This window comes from Protopterus annectens, chromosome 1.part0, assembly GCF_019279795.1.
Source record: "Protopterus annectens isolate FY-2018-M chromosome 1.part0, PAN1.0, whole genome shotgun sequence".
Taxonomy (NCBI): domain Eukaryota; kingdom Metazoa; phylum Chordata; order Ceratodontiformes; family Protopteridae; genus Protopterus; species Protopterus annectens.
In genome coordinates this window covers 1,257,783,003-1,257,804,846 of record NC_056725.1, presented here as the reverse complement: position 1 = coordinate 1,257,804,846, position 21,844 = coordinate 1,257,783,003, and the positions used below count along the sequence as shown (strand labels likewise).

Below are 21,844 nucleotides of genomic sequence, written 5' to 3'. Positions count from 1 at the left end.
GTTGAAATATTGTACACCGGACAGTTCTCAGAGAAATTACTCACTGAAAGAAAACCTTTCACTGTTTTTTTTCATCTGCTTGCTGATTGGTCACATTTGTTCACGCCCTTCAAGTTCATTGGAACAGGCTGCATGGAAAAAAATGAAAACCACAAAGAAGCTACTAAAGGCACAAATCCAGAAATCCACCGTCCTTTCTCACAAATGTTTATTAAGCACTTTTCATCTTGCAAAATTACAAAACTTCTCAGATCTGAGGAAGTTTTGTAATTTTACAAGACGAAAAGCACTTAATAAACATTTGTGAGAAAGGATGGTAGATTTCTGAATTTGTGCCTTTAGTAGCTTCTTTGTGGTTTTCACTGTTTCTTGTGTCCATGAGTTTTGATTTTGCATGGAAAAAAAAAAACGAATTATCCAAAGCTATTAATTTTGGTTTAGCCCCAAGCAGGTAATGGCTGATCATGTGCTTGCTGGAATCCTCATTCAGTAGCTGCTTAATTGGTTGATTGGTCACCGAATCACTGCTTCTCGAGGAAATGTATCCACTATTGGTCAACCGGTTCTTTATTCCATTCTCATTGGATGCAGGAACATTGGTCACCAAATCTCGGCTACTTGAGGAAATGTTTCCGCTATTGGTTAACCGGTTCTCTATTCCAACCTCATTGGATGCAAGAACTTCCACCTCATTGGCCAAGTGACTCCGTATTTCAGTTCTCGTATTAGAATCAATATTGTATGTGTTCTTAGAGCCCACTGAAATTATGTGGTTCATTTTGTGATTATCAACATTGTGCCCTGTCTTAGAACCAGAAAACTTATTATTTGTGTGGGTTCCACCATCAGTGACCACTGGCTTCTTCTCAGCCCAAATAAAAATGTTGCCACCCTTAAAGTTAACATAATTGCAATTAATGTAAAAAGTGTATATGAAGCGGAACAAACCAAGCCTCAATACTGATGTTGAAATAAAATAAATAAAATGGTCTTTATTGTACAAAGATAAGCTCTTTCGCATCCAAGCTTCTTCAGATCAAAACAGTAAATGAATCCATATTACTTTAATATATACTGAATTCAATTATTGCAATAACCAATCAATTATTGCAGTAACCAATCAGAAAAATTGTTTCATTAAATTCTTAAAGTAACGCAGATGAAGAAGAAGCTTGGATGCGAAAGCGCTTATCTTTGTACAATAAAGACCATTTTATTTATTTTATTTCAACATCAGTATTGAGGCTTGGTTTGTTCCGCTTCATATACACTTTTTACATTTATGATTCATATTTTTATTTGTGGAACGGAACATTCACCAAGTGGTTTTACAGCGTGCTTAGGACTTTACACTATAATTGCAATTAAGCTTCTTGCTTTTCACCCGCTGTAATTTGTCATCATAGGAAGCTAGTGTTTGAAGTAGAGCATCAAGTTTATTCACATAAAAATTGCTTGATAAACGTCTCTCTATCTCACTTGTTTAATCTCAGTTTTGGCAACAAGTTGTTTCTCATGTGGTTCAAAGAAATCCAACAGTAGCTATAAGTACCTAAAGCTTGTCTCAGTATTAATCTTCTGCCATTTGGCCATTAATTCCAGAAACATGTTTCCATAGGTCTGCATCCGTAAAATGCAGAGACCCCCTCAGAATTACTTTAAAGTGCAAACATGCTTCTAGGTGCACCTGCTGCCACTGCAGACGTTTCAGTTTATATACAGCATTCTCCAGTTCTTAAAGCAAGCTGCTAAATAAATTATCTGGATCCAAGGACAGTTCATCATCTACGACAACATCCAAAAGCTGAAAATGGGTGAGCGAGTTAGTCTTATCACACTTTATTTATTTTTACAGTATTTGGAAATATAACTGATTTTCTGTCCATAGTTCCCTTAGTACGATTGATTTTTTAGACATCCGGTTGACTAAGAAGGTAGAAGGTAGTACTGATATTCTACAGGAAGCCCTGTTGGAAGAACCATTATTTGTCTCATTGTAGTATGCACCCCAAATGAGTTTTTAAAAATATTATAAAAGGACAAACACTTAGAGCTTCTAGGTTATGTCCAGATTATGCTTATTTTTATACTGAGCTGGATTTATTACAGTTAAGTTTGGGGTCCTTGGACTATAAAAATAATGAGCTTGAAAATATGATCAGTGACGTGAGAGGTTTGAGAATCACACTGGGCAAGCCATGGTTTAGGGAGTCTGAATGTACATCTATTCCTAATAAATCTATGTTAAGTGGTCCGAGGGTTTGTTTGAAATGTAGTAGTGATGTGAACACTATATGTCGTATTATCAATGACATCTGGAAGGTATTGTTGACTGATGACAATTTAAAGAAATGTATTAATATAAATTTAAAGAGAATACTTTTTAAAGGCTCCTTTTAATGAAAAGTTAGTGAACTTCCTAGAGTTGGGAATTATCCTTGACGATGCAAGGCTTATCCACAAATCAGCATGGAGAATAGACTTACCCATCCAATTACAAGAAGGGTATATACATTCCTCATTTATATGCTGATTGCAACACAAGTAATGTTATTTACTTGGCAAAATGCGGGCAGTGTTCTTTGTTTTACGTAGGTAAAATGAACAGGTAATTGAAGGATTGGATCCTGCAACACATGAGGAGCATAAGGTAGAAGCTAAATATAATTCTTTGGCACAACATATTGTCTTGAATAATAGCCATACTTTTTCTTTTATGGTTTTGCAAATAATCTATGTTACTGCAAGAGGCGAGGACATAGTAAATGGTACTGAGAGTCCAGAATCTAATTGGATAGCAAAACTCGTGGCTGATAAGCCACCTGGCTTGAACTGTGTGTTTCCCATTAAACTGATCTTAAGGGGGAGGATACCTCACCATTGATTGGTTAATAGTTTTCTATATATGTGTTCTTATGTATTGATTGGATGGACCTGAAGAAGGGGTGTACCCGAAAGTGCTTGTCTGTTTTTCTTTAATTTCATGTTTTGTGGTTTTATTTTATTAACATTTATTTTTAGGGTTTACAGCGTGGTGGGCTATGTGATTTTATCCATTTTTGTATTGCTTTTCTATCACTGTGGACCTTTAATCCTTTTTGGTCTCATTTTCTCTGCTGATTCTGAAATAATAGCTGATTGAACACACATGATATGCGAATGTGAAGTCATCTCCCCTTTTTTGGAAAGAAGTTAATAACCTCATTAAAGCTGTATGGTCAGATAGTTGTAATATTTCTAAATCTTTAGTTTTATTTAGTGCTCTGATTCTTGAGATCATTCCAGAAACCCAAGTACCTCTTCTTTGGTCTATTCTTGCTATAGCCAGAAAACTTTTGTTTGTCTTTTTGTCTTTTCCCGGTTAGGGGTCGCCACAGCGGAACTCCGGTCCGCTAATGATTGGCAGTCAATTTTTATGGTGCCGAGTTGCCAGCCCAACCTTCAGCGAAGGCACGCCCATTCACGCATGTCTTTCGGAGGCCACTCGACTGTGGGGAGGATATGCAGACTCCACACAGAAGGTACTCCAGCCGAGAATCGAACAGGAGAACCTCTTGCTGTGAGGTAACAACGCTACCGCTGTACCACCTCAGATGCAAGTGCTATAGCCAGAAAAGTAGTTACTAAAAATTGGAAAAGTAAAGTTACCCCATCTATTGTTGAATTTATTAGTATGGCAAACATTCTTTGCAGTAGTGAATTGCATACTATAAAGTTGAGAACTTCTAATACTAGAAATTCATATACATCTTGGCTTAAACTTAAAGGCTTGCTTGAAAAATATTAATTGTTGTTGATATGTATAACTTTGATGTATTGATCAGCAGTGGACCTATGTAAATAGTTATTTGTTTGTTTTATAATTGATTTGTTTATTGTTTTAAAACCAAATAAAAAAGAATAATAATGGATTAATTAATTAGTTGTATGCAGACAGATTGTAAAACTACTTTATAAAAATTGCCATTTAGCTTAATGCATCTTTACTGTATATTTCCAAATAAGAAAGAAAAAAAATAGAAGACCAAGCTTTCTGGCTTAAATATTCCTCTGGTTATTTGACATGCTTCCATTACATGAAACAGAGTCTAGGTCTGTAGAACAGTTTAAAACTAACTTGAATGCTTTTGTGGAAGATGGGACTTGCACACTACACAGAATGCTTTATAAACTTCTTGCTGACTTTAGGTTTTAAACTTTTTTTCTCCCTTTGTAACTGCAGCCCAAGAGCCCCCTACTGTTGGTCTTGACCCCATTAATTCCCTCACCAGTGGAATCTTCCCAGCAAGAAGGTGAGTGATGACTGGAGTGGCTATCATCCAGGCAGCCATGGAGGCATTTTGTGCCCTTGTCTACATTTACAGATGTGGCCTGTAAAGGTGTTTTATTAGGCCTCAACCTCTGCCCTGGTGGCCAATGTGAACACTCATTTCATTATGGGGGGCTTGTAGTGTACTCCCCTTGCATGAATGTATCCCCATCCACAATTAAATGAGGGCTACCATTACTGTCTTGATACCACCAAGCTGACATTCCCAGTTATGGTTGTACTTTGGTGCCACAAGCCTCCACATACTGGTGGTGAACAACCATCTAGAATCAGTGTACTAATTCTCCAAGATGGGTGACATGGCAGGCTTCTGATCATCAGCAAGACTTCTCCAGTGCCTGTGATGCTAGTCAAACTCAGATCATCAGATTGTATTCAAAGCGTTATCATCCTTCTCCACATAACAGGGAAGACTTTTGGTGACAGACTTGCTAACATGTGGACCTATGAAAAACAAGCCACAACAGTATCCAGTAGCTATTTAATTATGATTGTAGAATCTTATGCTGAAACCTTCATGTATGATTGACTATCCTGTGTCTGATGTGTAGTTTCTTTTCTTATTTTATTTGTTTTTTTCAGTGGCAATTTTCCATTTGCTGTATATGTAAGCTGATATTATGTGATGGCCACATTGCATGATGCTTTTTGTAGGATATTTAATTACCTTTAGGCTTTATCCCATCTGCTTTGCTACAGTTTTGTGTCTTTTGCACATAGCTTATTATTGTTTCCTTTTTTTCAGGATATGACATGTCTACGTTTATCAGACGCTACAGCAGATATTTGAATGAAAAGGCCTTTTCGTATCGACAGATGGCATTTGACTTTGCAAGAGTCAAAAAGGGGTAAGGGCCATATGCGTCTTTCTCTTATATTACTAAACATTCGACAATTTTGCCAGGAGATGAATTACCATATCTATCTTTTCTTATAATTTTAATTGTCAGAGTAGTGACATTTTAGGAGATACTGGTATTTTGATATTTTGAGCAGTGCTCAAGCACCATACGTTACCTTCAGTGATAAATTAGAGTACTTAGCAGGAAAGAAAGCAATATGGAGTTTAGTTTCTGGTGACTGGTGCATAGTATTGATGGCCCACATTTATGCGTATGAGTTAGAACTGGAAACATTTCAAAAAGAATATAAGCATGCTCACTGAAGAATGACAAAGCTGATAAGAAGAGGAAAGGTCATCAAAATGGATATTCACTTTAAAGTACATAACCATTCTGGGAATAGTCTAATATTTAGCCATAGAGTAGTTTTGTGACAATACAGGACTCTGAGTCTAATTTTTTGACAGATGCCCCTCTCATTGATTTAATCACAAAACTTTAAAAATTGTTAGAAAACTCATGTATTCAAATGCTTAATTAGATGAAATCTCATTTTATAGAATATAGCTAACGTAGTGCTGTAATAGATTTTCAGAAACATGTAGAACGGTAAGATGGTGATGTGTATGTAGCCAGTTGTCAGCATAGTGATGTGTGTTGCCTGTAGACATTCTCTGCAGGTGTGTTTTCTGTTTGTGCACCAGCAGTGATTCATTGTGTGTGTGTTTTTTCTCTGGAGTTGTGTGACCATGGGATTAATATGTTTAGGTAAGAATGTGTGGTGGGGGTAGGGGTGATGCAGGTCTGTCCCTTTCAGAAACATTTCTAAGGCATTTTCCTCTGTTTTCTGCTTATTGTGATTTGACTAAATTATTTTTCAATGTCTTGAAATTCAGCCACATGTTATTCAGTAAAAATGCATGTAATCTGCTTTGTTTTTCATTGGTAAATGTTAGAGTCTTGTCTTGGTGCAGCTGTATTCTTCTTCTTCTTCTTCTTCTTTTGGCTTTTTCCCGGTTAGGAGTCGCCACAGCAGATCACCTGTCCACTCATGATTGGCAGTGGAGTTTTATGGTGTCGAGTTGCCAGCCCGGCGCCCAACCTTCTGCAGAAGGCACACACAACTAGAGCCAATTTATAGTGTCCAATCCACCTACAACATGTCTTCGGGATGTGGGAGGAAACCAGAGCACCCGGAGGAAACCCACGTGACCAGAGGGAGGACATGCAGACTCCGCACAGAAGGCACCCCAGCCAAGGATCGAACCAGAGTACCTCTTGCTGTGAGGCGGCAACGCTAACCGCTGCACCACCACGGCCGCCCTGGTGCAGATGTGTAATTGAAAAAGATAAAGTAAAATAAGGCCTGTCATAACTTAATTTATGTAGCCTAATTCTGCATTTATTACTTTAATGCTGTTTTCAACATGGGAAGAATTTTTTTTATATGAATAACCTTCTGTATACATATTTCCCACATAAGAGTTGTTCTGATCTGCAGGGGCATATTCTGAAAACTACTTTGCACGATATGTGCTTATTCCTCAAATCTTGTTCATTTTGAATTATTGCATCTTTTTATTGGTTGTATTCAGAGTTGGAGTACTGATAGCCACCCAATGCTTCTTGCTTTTTTTGTCCCCTCTGTACATCAGCAAATGAATTACGTTATTTGCATTTTCCATCACCCTGGTTTAGTGCAAACTGTGTTAAGACTACCAAGAACATCTGAGTTTACTGTTTAATTGTTTATCCACCACTGTTATGGTAGGAGTAGAATGCTGATACTAGGCTTACTTTTAAAGATCTTGTCTGAAGGTGTGAAATGATGTTTTGTTTTTGTAGAAAAATAGTGCTCTCATGCATCTTTATACAAAAACAAAAGGTCATTTCACATCTACTTACAAATAAAATGTTTTTAAAAATTGCTTCTGAACACGAAAGACTAAATGTACTGAGATGTGTTTATGGCATGAATATTCATAAGCAGGCAGGAGACACTTGCGTCCCCTGTCCAGCTGCACTTGAGGGCAGCTAAATGACTTTTTATAAGCTGCAAGTCTCACTTCCAAGTATCAGGTAATTGAGGTACTTCTTTTCCTATAAAAAGCCTTACTCTCCTGGGTTACAGGGTGGAAGTAGAGAAGAGGAACAAGTTGAGTCCGTATGGGAGGTCAGAATAGTCAGGCTGTAAAAGTGAAATTGGAGCCTTTGACCAATATGTGGTAACAGAGAAATGCCCTGTGAACACTGGTTTGTAGGTTGTGTAGTCCTGAAGTGCATTTATCTAATGTTTGCTTTAAACGTCGGAGGGCAGTTTGTAGTTGGAGCAGCTGAAACAAGGTTATTGCCAGGGTGTTCTTGAGACTAGCTGCACTATAAAATATTCTTAAGAAAATAGGAAGTCCATGTGTGACCAGAATGTAAAATCAGGAACGTCTGTGAAACAAATTAATGGTCATTAGCAACAACTTTATCATATTTGGTGGAGATGCCAAAGAAAATATTCCATGACATAGTGAGACTACTTCCTGTCACAGAGAATGCTATACAAGCTTGGATAAAGCACCTTGGGAAAGGCCAAATAAGTCTTGGTTTAGAGTACTTCAGTTTTGCAACAGAGCCTGAAATAAAGCCCTGCTGCTGCTATATAAGCTGTGGTAACCTGTCACAGAGAGCAGTTCAAAACCCTTGCACTGACTCAGCATCCATCCAGGAACTTTGAAGAGCAGCTCAGGATATCATTTACTGTGGAGAAGACAGAGTTAATTTATTCAAACTTGAGAAGCAAGAGGCTTATTAATCATCTAACTTTCTGAAGATTTCAATACCTGACTCAGGATTTTCTACGAAGTGTTCTCCAAAATCCTGTATTGAAAATATACTTCATATGATTTGCAATATCTTGTTAATTTTGTGAGTTGCAAAAATGTAAAACATGAAAGCTATTTATTATATAGTGGGGTACAATCAGTCAAGAGTTTGGTGATGCTTATTTTATCTTGTAGCTTTATTAAAGAAAAGTGGTATTTTATTTGCCAAAATGACTGGAGTATTAGTCAAATAAGGGTCATGTTTCTGTAGGAGTGCAGGGTAGACACAAGATGCCAATTGAAGAGTTACTCATCTGTTAAAGAGCTTCCCAGTGATGTATGACAAGAATGGATAGTATACTGCTTTTTAGTGATATTGCAGAATTTGTTAGTCATGCAAATGATTCTTTCACAGTTTTCAAAATAATATTGATCTAAAAAATGTGCATGTTAGATGACAAGTCTCAGTGGTGAAATTGTATCTTAATATTTTATGTAAGATGTAACCATTTGCTTGTCTGTAGGTCATTTAGCTTTTACAATACTACAGTATTAATGCAGTATGAAAATATTTTACAGTACTGCAGTATTAATGCAGTATGAAAATATTGTTGATATAAACGTTTGCTTGGCAAAGCAGTTATTATCTTAGAATATCTTCAGATAACCAACCAAGTCTTTATGTATGTTTTTAACTAAAACTCACTGCTTCTACTTGCATATTTACCATAACATGGCAGTGACGGACTCAATTTTTATTTTTAATATAGACGTGGAAACAATTACAAACCATTTGCAAACACTTCTTAACTCCAATCCTGTACATCCCAGTCTGACCATTTTACTGACCGTGCTTAGCAGGGCATATCATGTTGTAGAGGCCACCTTACTGCCCTAGCCTAAGGTATATAACTTCAACAAGACTTCAGAAATTATACGTTAAAAACACTGATAAGGATATTTATCATAAGAGTATAGGGAAGCCTGCTGAGATGTGTATATTCTGTCGGGATACACAGGAATTCTGCTTTTCTGGTCTAACTGTTCTGTTCTAGAAGTCAATGAATACCACAACTGTAAATACCCCAAGTTTTCCAAAACACACTATTGAACTTGGATTATAGCCGCCTGGGTGTTTTTGATCATACAAAGGTTTTATGCTTCATGTCCTGATTGTCAAACTCTTGAAAAGCCTTTGTGCCATGGGATGTTGGCACAAAAGCTGTATGGCAGTGGAATGTTTCGTAACATTTTTCTAAATTCCGCAAGCTCTCTGTTTGATGCTTATGCCTTGTTTAGGCAAATTTGTAGAGAGATTAGCTAAGACGTGGTATCTTACCATCCTAGAGCTAATAAAACATTACTGGCAAATTCCTTTAATGGAATGCTTGAAGACAAATAGAAATTCTCTACCACAGATGGCCAGTTAGAATATAAAGTAGCATATTTTGGTTTATGTAGGGCTTCAGCCACATTCTAGAGAATGATGAACAAAATTTTGAAACGCCATATAAAGGCGCATTACTACTACATATCTAGACTTTGTAATTGTTATAATGAGACTTGGAAAGCACAGTTACAATAATTGGTCTGTCATCAACAGTAAAAAGTGTGCAGCGGTAGCGTTGTCGCCTCACAGTAAGATGCTGACCGGTTCGACTCTCAGCTAGAGTGTCTTTTGCGTGGAGACATGCGTGAATGGGCGTACCTTCGGTGAAGGTTGTGCGTTAGGGCTGGCAACTCAGCACGTTAAAATCAACTGCCAATCATTAGCGGACCGGAGTTCCGCTGTGGCGACCCCTAACCGGGAAAAGCCGAAAGACACAATAAAAAGCATATCATAGCCTTCTTACAGATGCTTCATTCCACCCTTTGTAATCTTAGCATGCCCACTGACAGACCAGACCAATGGAAGGGCCCCATATGTAGTCAATGGTCTAATGCAGCTGAAACAGATGTTTAAGTTTAAAGAGTACCCAGTGTACATAACCATGCTGGTCAGTACCGATTTTAGTAAAGAATTCATTTTGCAGACTTGACACCTTTGAGGTGGGGATTAGGGAGTCTTGTTATCCCAGGAGGTTCAAGGAGAAGCATTAAACATCTGTTATTGTTGCAGAAGGATCTCCACACGAGATTAAATATGTTATAGTTGAATAAGAGTATCTAGATATAAAATGGTCCATCTCCACTCTAGATATTATTTACTTGTAGACACTTAAAGCTTATTACAGATTATGTTCCCATAAAGTGGATGATGTTCATTATATTGATCACTGCTGCAGCAGACTTAACAGTATAGGTTATATCCTGCACACGATGTAACAGCCGCCCAACTTCCAAGGCTTCAGGGTACCTTAGACTCGCCCAAACTGTCAGTCAGCTGACCTGACTAAAATGACATGTTTGAGCACCAAGCTGTTTCAAAGCTTTCCTGCCGCTGAATAGTGCACTGATCTGAGGCTTTCAAGGATCGACGGTTGGCTCATGCTGTTTCATTGCTGGACAAATGAGTTTCCTTTGGGGAAAAAAATCAGTTAAAAAATGTGTTTAATAGCACTTTCCTGTTCAGAAAAGTTATTTTAAAACTAGGAGTTTGTGTTTTAACAGACTCATACAAGACTGTATTGTACTTTTAAATGAGAACATCCTTTTCCTGTCAGTTTAAAAGTTGTTTAAAGTAATTGGAAAACATTTTCTGTGGAGAAATTGTATTTGTTTTACCATTTGATGCTAGTAAAGTGTTTTAATTGTGTCTTTATGTGAAAAAAGTGACTTTTAAAGATTTTACGTTTACTGGCTTTTGCTACTTGTTTTCCATAGGAAAGAGGCACCATTTTCAGCTTGACCATAGAACAAACTGTTGTCCCATGATTGGACCTCCTTCCAGCCACAAAAAGAAAAAGTTAATCAAACAGCCTTTGCCACCACAGCAAGCTAGCAATTTGCCTCAGCCCCCGGTGGGTGACTCTACTGTGTCCATTAGTTGTACCTCTGACAACTCCTCTTTTACCCTGGATCCCTCTGGTGTAGCACTTGCAGCCACTAAGGACTGGGGTTAGCCACATCCTGTGTGGCTGTTGGGGTCTCCTCAGTGGGCAAGGAAGAGCCGCTCTTGTCGTCCTGGTTGAAGGCAAAGGGAAAGCTTCCCTGTTTTGTAAGAATGTTGTGCCCAACCCTGCAGAAGCTGCTGTTGTCGCTATTAATATTTCTGTTGACCCCTTTTTCCTTTCAAAAAGAAACAGGAAACCAAGCATGTATCGACTCCTCCTCAAATTTCCATAGACAGGAGTAGTTTACTGGGGCTGGCTCATGTTTTATATTCTGCCTATTTATCCTTCTTATAAAGTAATTTCTGATAAAAGATAAGAGAGATACCAGTTTTCCTTAAAAGATTCAAGATTCTGAATCTGTACATGAAGAGGAAAGGACATGCAGAGTTTCTGATTCAGACTCAGAGAAGAGCTCAGATTCTGATTCTCTCTCTGGGGGGGGGGGTTCCCTTTCCCTTTCTCTTTCTCTTGAGACTATTTCAAGAATGTGTCAGTATTTTCAGTGGGAGAACACTGATGTTTGTCTGTCCCCAGAAAATGTTGTGAGCTGTTACAGAAGGAATTTCCAGAACCTTCACCCATTCCTCCAGTTCTTTCAGCTTTGGAGGATTTGTGTGTTACTGCTTCTAATTTTCCTGATAGTTAGGTAGCTCTCCCTAAAAAAAAGACAGGATGTATAAAGTTCCACAATCTTAAGTTTGTATACACTTTTCCCAAACCTGTCCCAGAAGCTGTAGGTTTAGTTAATTCTACTTCTGGTAAACATTTAGTTAATTCCAATCCTATTCATTCTGATAAGGATGGGAAGATTATTGATAAGTATGGGGAAAAATAGTGTTTCTGCAGCTTTGATTCAGGCTCGTATGTTAAAATTTGTTCTGATTAATTGTGAAAGTACGAGGAATGTTTTGACTGCAGTTTCTTCTTGTGAGGAAAACATGCTTTAAATAATGTAGTTGCTTCTACTGCACAAGTCATTACTCATTGTTTAGAGTGTGTGTGTATGACTCAGTTGATACTTCTTCCTGGCAATGGCCACTAGTACTGTTTTTAGTACGTTTGCTTGGCTGTGTTCTCAGAAACTCTCAGATGATGCTAATATGAGTTTTAAAATTCTCCTTTGGATAGAGATTTAGTTTTTGGTTCCTTTGCTTCAGAACTGACCAAAAAGTGTGAGAAAGGGGTAAACTGATACAGGGAAATCTGTAAGATGTGTAGCCCTCCTTTTTCCAAAATTTGTAACGGATTCTCTAACTCCTCATCCAGTTTTGGCAAAAAACAAAATAAAGTCACAACAAAATTGCAGGTAAACAGACATTTAACTAGAAATGGCAAGGGGGTTTCAAAACAATTGTAGAACCTCCCAAAATGAATGACTCTTTAAGGGACCTACCCCCCCCCCCACACACACACACACACACACACTCTCTCACCTTAGCATCCCCATTTCACCACCAGAAAGTCTGAATCTCCATTTTTATCTTTGCAACAGATAGAATCAGCAAATGGGTGCTGAGGATCATTATTCAAGGTTACAGATGGCAGTAGGAGAAAATTCCTACTTTCCAGTGGGTAATCCCACATCCACCTGACCAGACTCTCTTATTTCCCCTTGTCCTTCTTCACGTGCTGTCCCATTGTTTAATAGAACTAGTTCTTCATTCCCAGGTGGCGAAAGTTTTTTTGCAATTATGTTTTTACTGCCAAAGAAAGAAAATGCTTGGAGACCACTTGTGGATCTTTCTTTCCTAAACCTGTTTGTGGTAGTGACCAAATTCATAATGATGTCACTTCACAATGTGTACCTGTTCTTTTTCATTCAAATTTCCTAGTAACACTACATTTAAAAGGTGCTTATCACATCTTTGTTCAGACTTTAGGTGTTATTAATGTTCTTGTCTATTGGGATTACATTATTAGTTCTGTGCTTTACCTTTTGGATTATCCAATGCCCCAAGAGTGTTTGCAAAGTGTATAGCTCCAGTTATAGCTCATTGCAGGCTACAAGGTATCCACATTCTTCCATATTTAGATGACTTGCTTATCTTTGTTTTTCACATTGTTAGGAATTTCTCATAGGTTCTGTTAATGTCACAGACCAGGTTTAGGCCTTGCATGCGGGTTGCCCGAGTAGATTTTGACTTATGGTTATGCAGCAACTACATCAAGGCTGGGTCTAAGTTGGCCTTGTATGCCAGACACAGGTCACCTCTGAGCAGTCTGTACGAAACTGAGTAGAGGGACAGGGCTTTTAGCCTATCTGTATAGGACAGGTGTTTGAGACCCTGGATTTTCCTGGTGAGGAACCTCTGTGGACTCTCCAGCTGCTGCATGTGCTTGGCAAGGTACATGCCGAAGAGGGCATTGTATGCAATAATGGGTCTGATAAGGGATGAGTACAGTGATTTTATGACCTCCTTGTTCTTGGATGAAATACCCTTACTTATGAGGTGGGCCATGTAGAAAGCCTTCTGTACAATGGAGGCAAAGTGGTGGTCAAAAGTCAGGTTGCTATCAACCTGGGTGCCCAAATCCCCCACGACTGCTTGCGTGCTTAGTACATTGTTATTAATGTGATAATTAGAGGGGACGCCATTTTCCCCAAAGGGGATGATGCATTTCTTGGCATTCAGTTTGAGGCTATGCTCCTGGCACCAGTCATTAGTTTGGGTAAGGCCCTCTTGGAGGATGTTCACATCACCAGGGGAATTTAAGATGGCACCCAGCTTGCAGTCATCTGCAAACCTGATCAGCCACAGACCACTGGTTTTGGCTTGCACCTCAGAAAAGTATATCCCAAACAGTTGAGGCCCCAAGACCAATCCTTGGGATACACCACTCATTACGGGTCTACTACTAGAGGTGGCTTCCCCTATTTTAACTGAGTGGGTTCTGTCAGTGAGCCAGCTAGCTACCCATCTGGTAATATACGGGTTGATGCCTAGCTGGGATAGTTTATCTATTATGCCCAAGTGGGGAATAGTGTTGAAGGTTTTGGCTAGAACAAGGTCGATGGTGTGCATGTCCCCTTGTCCATGGTTTTGGTAACTGTTTTGAAGAAGTTAACCAAGTTTAATAGGCATGATCTCCCTTTGACAAAACCAAATGTGTGGGGTCAAGTGTTTGGAGGTTGCTAATGTCCTTGTTTATAAGGTCCATGGTAATGCATTCCATTTCTTTGCAGATCAGGCTAATTAGGCTGATGGGCCTATAATTGCCTGGGTAAGTGGATGCTTCACCTTTGTGTAGAAGGATGACGGTGGCTGTCCTCCATTCGGCTGGGATGAAGCCAATGCTCAGGCTTTGGTTGAATAAGGTGCCTAATGGAGCTGAGAGCTCATACCTGAGTTCATACAGGATGCAGCCAGGGATGTTGTCAAGTCCCATGCAGACTGTATTTTTTGCCTTTGAGAGGTCATTAAAGACCTTCTCCCTGGTGATGAGGGATGGGGGCAGGTGCTGGGGATGTCCTGGTTTACTGATATTGGACAGGGGGGTTATGTTTTCACTGAACCTGTCTGCCAGCAGGTTGGCTATATCTACAGCATTTGTGTATGTGGTGTTCTTGATCACCAGTTCAGGGCAGATTTGGGTGTTACCTTTGAGTTTGTGGACATATGTGAAGAAGGCCTTGTGATTGTCCTTAGTGGATGTGGCCAATTTGGACTCGAAGTTAGCCTTAGAGGATTTCACCAGTGAGCTTATTTGCTTGTTCAGACAAAGGAGAGATTGCTTCCAACTTGGCACCTTTTCCTTCTTGGTCCTGGACAGCAATTTTTTCCTTTTATTATAGAGTTTGTTTATTGTTGCTGTCCACCAGACAGGTTTATTCTTCCTTGAGGAAGATGATTTGGCCCTGTCAGGTATTGCTGAGTCCATACAGCTGTATAGGTGCTCATATAGTTTTTTGGTGTAGGCTTGAACATTAGTGATATTTCCAACTGAAGGGATGGTGGTTGTAAAGCTGCTTATACCTGCTCTCAGAAGATTATAGTCAGCTTTGGAAAAGCTTTTTTGTTTGACCTTGGCAAGGGGTTGGGGGGGGGTCAGGGTAGATGGGGACTTCAAAAGTGATTGCTTTATGGTCAGATCTTACCAAGGAGGATGACTCTGTAGGGGTGCTACAGTGGCTACTCATGTTGGGTAGTACCACGTCCAGGATATTTTCACCTCTTGTATGGGTGTTGACCAGGTGATCCAATGCATTGGCATTGATGAAGTCAAGGAATCTCTGGGCATTCATGTTCGAGCTATAATAATTCTTCCAAATTATGGTTGGGTAGTTAGTCACCAAAGATCAGGGTAGAGGGTTGACTCTTGATAGATTCAAGTAAATCTAGATAGGTGGAGTGGGCATGGTTGGGGGTCTGTAGCTAGCCATGATTTGAATAGGTGTTTTGTCAGCAGTTAACTGCATTTGAAGCGTCTCCTTTGGCTTTGTAGCCATCTATTTGGGGTCTGAAAGCATGGTAGGATGAGTAACCTGTTAAGGCTGGGATGCTGTCCACAGATTTGAACCAGATTTCAGTGACTGCACAAATGTCAGCATCCTCCAAGGTGAGGAATGCTTGCAATGAGTGCAGTTTCATGCTAAGACTCCTAGCATTTAGCAGTATGACCTTTAAATTTAATTTATAAGAATTTTTCATGTTGGTAATTTTGTGCTCATAGCTTTGCTTACAAATGGCACTATGGGGGAAGCAAGAGCCTTTGTCGAGTACCAATAAGAGTGAAAGGGAAGGTCTACACAAGGGTAGTGAGACCAGCTATGTTATATGGGCTGGAGACAGCAGCATTGACAAAAAGACATGAGTCAGAACTTGACGTGGCAGAGTTGAAGATGTTAAGATTTGCACTGGGTATGATGAGGATGGACAGGATTAGGAATAAGTATATTAGTGTCAGGCCAGGTTGGAAGGTTTGGAGACAAAGCCAGAGAGGCAGGATTACGTTGGTTTGGACATGTGCTGAGGAGGGGTGCAGAGCATATTGGGAAAATGATGCTAAGGATGAAGCTGCCAGGTAACAGGAAAAGAGGAAGGCCTAAGATAAGGTTTATAAATGTGGTGAGAGAGGACATGCAGGTGGTTGGTGTGACAGAGCAAGATGCAGAGGACAGGAAGAAATGGAAACAGTTGATGCACTGTGGCGACCCCTAACGGGAGCAGCCGAAAGAAGAAGAACTGTAAAACCCGCGTATGAGCCAGGAGGATTGATCAGTAACAGAGGACAGGGATTGCTGTCTGGAAACCAGTATACAAGTCCTGAGCTTTTGGACTGCATTTGGCCAGTGTTGGTTTAAAAAGGGGACTTGCCCTTTAAAAGTCCAATTTGAAGCTTTAATAGCTGAAGTAAGAGAGTTGCTAGAGTGGGTCTGGATTCTAGCTAAAGTATAAAATATTCTAGAATAAGCTGCAACAAAAACTGCATGACCTGAATGTAAACATGGGCTGCTAAGACTATTCTGGATTGTGAACATTTCTTGAAAAGTTAAAAAATAAATAATTGCTGCTGCCTTTAGAAGGGAACTGTTCTGCACTGGCATTTCACTTGTTTGTCATATGCAATCTTTAGGAGAGACTTTATTTGGCAGACTGGAAATAACTTTTGGGATTGTTTCTTGGCTACAAGGTATCGTGCTGAAAACTGTAAACTTGCTTTGAAGGACGGAACAAGTCCTGAATCAAGTAAGAGACTGTTAATTTGTTTGAAACCTGTGAACTGGTTTGAAGGAAATGACAAGTTACTGCATCAAGCAAGAGCCCATGATGTTTTTCTTTCCATTGTGTCCAGCAAGGCTTTGACTGAGACTGATTAAAACCTCTCTGTATGATGAGCTCTCTGCCAGATACTGCTTTGTAGCCCTTGTGCTCTCCACATTTATCTTCAAACTTCTGTAGAAATCGATGTAATAAAGCAAACTAAAAGTTAAAACATCTCCATAATTGTCTGTTCTTTCAAAGATCCTTTTTTGTGTAGGATATAGATGAAAAAAGTTTTAGTAAAATAATGTCAGCAATTGGAATTACCTCCCTCTAAGCTTAGGAAAACTATCCTGAATTTTAAAATAATTGCACATCTGAATAAAATCTTTGGCTTTTTCTGCTTCAGGAACATAGGAAAGGCATACAGTCAAGCATGTAAAATGCTTAAATATCACTAAAATACGACTACTACCCCACTCCACATTAGGGAAGTAGTAAATAGCCATGCATGAGATTTTGGAAGAGCTTTTCTCTTTCAATTCTTATATCAGTTGTAATTTAATTATGTTGTTTTATAACATTCAGTATATTGTTTTGATTATTTGACATTGAAATGATTGCAGTTCAGTTGTGTCCACAGATTCCAGTATATGTAACTCAGTCCGGATGAACTTTGTTATGCTGTATCTTGTGACTGTCTGTGTACCTGGGTCATGGCTGAAAAGGGTGATAGGACCAGGCCCCCTGCCTGGTTAACAAATAAAGTCAACACATAATTAAATAAAATAAGTACACTTCTGCCTTGTCTATGGTAACTGAATATAAAAGTCATTGTTTTCATCATATATGTATAGGTTTACTATCATAATGCAGAATTGCATATAACTGAATATTTATTACACGAATGCATGTTGTGAAAATGTTGAAATGTCATACCGTAATATTTTGAATTAATTTTAACGAACACACTCATTAGATTAGGAGAACTCAGAGTGTGTGTGTGTGTGTGTGTGTGTGTGTGTGTGTGTGTGTGTGTGTGTGTGTGCGTGTGTGTGCGTGTGTGTGTGTGTGTGTGTGTGTGTGTGTGTGTGTGTGCGCGTGTGCGCGTGTGTGCGTGTGTGCGTGTGTGCGTGTGTGTGTGTGTGTGTGTGTGTGTGTGTGTGTGCGTGTGTGTATGTGTATCTGTGTATGTATGTATATATATATATATATATGTGTGCGTGTGCGTATATATATATATATATATATATATATATATATATATATATATGTATATATAGGTATACAGTTGATATAAAAAGAGTACACACCCATGTTAAAATGCCAGATTTTTGTGTATAAAAAATAAATGTACAGTATGCTGGTTGCATAAGTGTGCACACCCTTAAACTAATAGTTTGTTGAAGCATCTTTTGATTTAAATACAGCTTTCAGTCTTCTTGGGTAGGAGTCTAACAGCATGGCACATCTTGACTTGGCAATATTTGCCCAAGAGGAGGCTTGCCAGTCAGAATCAGGCACTCCAATCCTTCAGTGGAACCCAAGCTCAGGTAGCTGGCATGCGGAATCCTGTGCTCTCACCAGAGGCTGGTATGTGTTAGACCACCTGGTAGTAGGAAGTAAATGTAGTCATTGTAGTGCACTGAATCAGTCAGAACCCAGATGAAAAAGGACTTTATGGTATTCTTATCTTTAGTCTCCTGTTGTCTTCTCTGCATTTACACTGTTGGAAGCTCAGCACTGAAGGACAAGGGCAAAACAATTTGCATGATTTGCCCCAGCGAATTAGTAATAACAAAGCATAGGACCTGGTGGGGATGTTTGTTTCTGGATGTATAGGTTGACATTTAATGAAAACGTAATTAGTCTCCTATGATTGTACTGGGTTTGATAGGTGTAGTCTCCAGGTGATTCATGTATTTATTATAGTCAGCATGGGACATGGTGGAGGGCATGGAATTTTATGTAGCAGTGATTGTTGATAAGTTAAAAGTTTTATGTTATGTCAGAATGGATGTTATAAGAAAGGAACTGTGCACACTCTGCTAGAACAATCTGCTAAAATATTTAAAGTTCAGAGTCTGCCATAGAACTTTGCAGAACATATCTACATTTTGAGGGGGGTCATATTTATCAGTTTCATGAGTCTGTTTTATGTTTATTCATCACAGTTTATCTCTCTTCATTTTGCAGATTGGTGAATTTTCATCTTTTTTGTTTGCTAAATAAGTCAGGTCAAAAATACCCTTGTTTTTAACACTTGATGTATATTGCCTGACACGCTCACACTGGGCTGCATCTACACACTTGGAACATACTTTTAAGTTTACATTCTTTGAGTCATGTAACCAACATGCTTACATGGTATTTTAACGGTTGAACCATACACTTTTCATATTCTTTTAATATACTTTATTCCAGTAACATTATATGTGCATGTTGTCCATTTGCAGTGTACATCTGTGCATTAATTTTTCCATTTTGCAGTCCATAATCCATAAATGACCATAATTTTCTATTTTGCAATCTTTTTACAACGCTTTTCTTTCTGACCCCATTTTTATAACTTCCCCCAGTGGTTCAGTACTTCAAAAAAGTTGTATTCTATTTTTTAAAGAAAAATCTAAGTCAGATATTTCAGTCAATTTTATGAGGTCATATTGTTGGTAAAAAAATAAATTCAGCTTTCTGTTCCCCATGTATGACATCATTAAATTACACTTTTCTGATGTGCATGGCAGTTTTCATAGGCTTCATTGATTTCAGCCATATGCAGTACATATCAAAAGTTTGTCTTACTTTTGTTAATAAGTCTTATTGTATTCTTCTGCCTTCTCTTGACATTCCTTCACTGCTTAACTGTCATTATGTATTAACTTTAGTGTTTATACATTTTTTTATATTAACTTTGTTCTTTTCACTGACCATCTTGTACTATTTCCCGTTAAGTGTTCTCTTCTGTGCTTCCTTGTTTGGCATTGGGATGCAGATCCACACAGTGCTGTCATTTTCACCAGAGTGACTGATGCTGTAATCACTCCATCTCTCTGTTATTGGTGTTGAACCATTTCCTTTCAAAATGTGGTAGCATACAAATTCTCTACCTCATCTAATTACAGCCCGTGTTTCACAGCTAGACCTTCCTCTGTGTCTCCAAATAAAATAACTTCAGTGGACAGATCCATATCATGTTGTTGTTTTTGAATGGAAGGACTTACAGGCATGTCTTCTACCATTTCCCTCCAGCTCTCATCTTACTGTGTATTGTGGAACAGATATTAAGATCCTCTCTCTGCTTCCACTGCGCCTACTCTTTCCATTTCAAACAGAAACTATAGAAGGACAAGTAGGGGAAATTTGTATTGATTAAATGTTCTAAAACATTAAATATCCATTATCAAATAAAAATTTCAAGGAAAGAAGAAAAAGAAGAAATGCATAATATATCTGTAGAAATAGTTATACGCGTATTTCTGACATAATACGTCATTTTCAATCCATATCCACTCCATTGATTCTGCCACAACCATTGTTTTCATTTTTCTTAGTATTTCCCACTTTCGTTTTTGTATTTATAATAGACATTTAAATGGTGATGAGTCCAAAGAAACAATAAATAATGTACAAGTTTCTTGTCTAAACTTCAACATTAGTTTTGTTTTTCTTTATGTAAACCATACAGAGTTGTATTTTGTGATGTCACCAAATCATCTTTCTCAAGACTTTCTGTTGAATTCATAATCCATAAACCTTACAATCTTTTACATGAAAAGTCCATGTGGTCAATGATTTCCTGTCTATCACATTCTTCAACCAGGCATCACCTTTATTGTTTCTGGTTATATTTTGTGAGTTATTAACCCGGTAACTTGTATAGGGAAATTGTAAAAATCACGATGCTCTATTTTTGATTTTTTTTCTCATTTTTAAGTGCCCTGTAGTGTTTTTGTTCTAAATCTTTCAATTCATCTACTGTGTAGTAGTCTTTCAGTGTGCTGAATTTCCATTGTTTCCTGACATTCATTGCATTTTTACTATTTAATATCTGTAACAGCACACTCTTAAACTAATACTTTCTTGAAGCACCTTTTCATTTAATTACAGCATTCAATCTTCTGACAGATTTGGAATGCTTTTGCAAGGACGAGTAGGCAAATGTTGTCAAGTGAAGATGTGCCATGCTGATAGACTCCTACCCAAGAAGACTGAAAACTGTAATTAAATCAAAAAGTGCTTCAACAAAGTATTAGTTTAAGGGTGCGTGCACTTTTGCAACCAGCTTATTGTACGTTTTTTATTTGTTATAATTTTTCCCTAACAGATTTGTTTGTTTTTCAATTACATTATACAGGTTATAGGTCACATTAAAGGTGGGAAAAGTTTTGAAATGATTTATTGTGGTCTCGTTTTTTATATAACAAAAACCTGGCATTTTAACAGGGGTGTGTACACTTTTTATATCCACTGTATATATGTACACACACACACACACACACACACATATATATATATATATATATATATATATATATATATACACACACACACACACACACACACACACACACACACACACACACACACACACACACACACACACACACACACACACATTTCCACTGTCACATCAAGTCAGATAAGGAAGAAATTCACTCAAAAAGGACACCACTGTCAGCACAACTTGCCGACACTGATTTCTTATGGAGAAGATCTCAATTCTTGGTGTGTTGAATTTTGAGGAAATGAGGCTCAAGGATTCAGTCTTTGTCCTCTTGTAGGTAAATAATCTTAGCATCCTTTTAAAGACATACAGAATTATGTTGTTTAAATATTATAATGTTAAATCCTTTATTTCCAAACCCACCAAGACCTTCCATTCCCAAAATACTGATGTCTCTTGAGTCTGTTTTTTTTTTCTTTTGACTTCCTAAACCTTTGATGTTTGTCCATCTGAAAAGTCCCAAATGTTCCCCAAATCAAAAACATTGGTTTTGAATTACAGGAACACGTTTTTCTTGGTTGAAGACTTATGGGTTAGCCTGCTTAATCCTTTTAAGTACTGCTATGGCTCTTTTTTTTTGTAATTGCAGCAACAAATTGA

General features: G+C 38.3%; 1 protein-coding gene across 18 annotated transcripts in view; it reads left to right on the top strand.

Annotated features, from left to right (window-relative positions):
- The window catches only part of SNAP91 (synaptosome associated protein 91), a 2,005,574-nt gene that overhangs the window by 832,447 nt on the left and 1,151,283 nt on the right, over positions 1–21,844 (top strand). For all 18 annotated transcript variants that reach the window (XM_044066094.1, XM_044066049.1, XM_044066072.1 and 15 more), the window contains exon 4: positions 5,076–5,178. In XM_044066094.1, the coding sequence (XP_043922029.1) occupies positions 5,076–5,178 (103 nt within the window). The remainder of the gene's footprint in view (positions 1–5,075; positions 5,179–21,844) is intronic.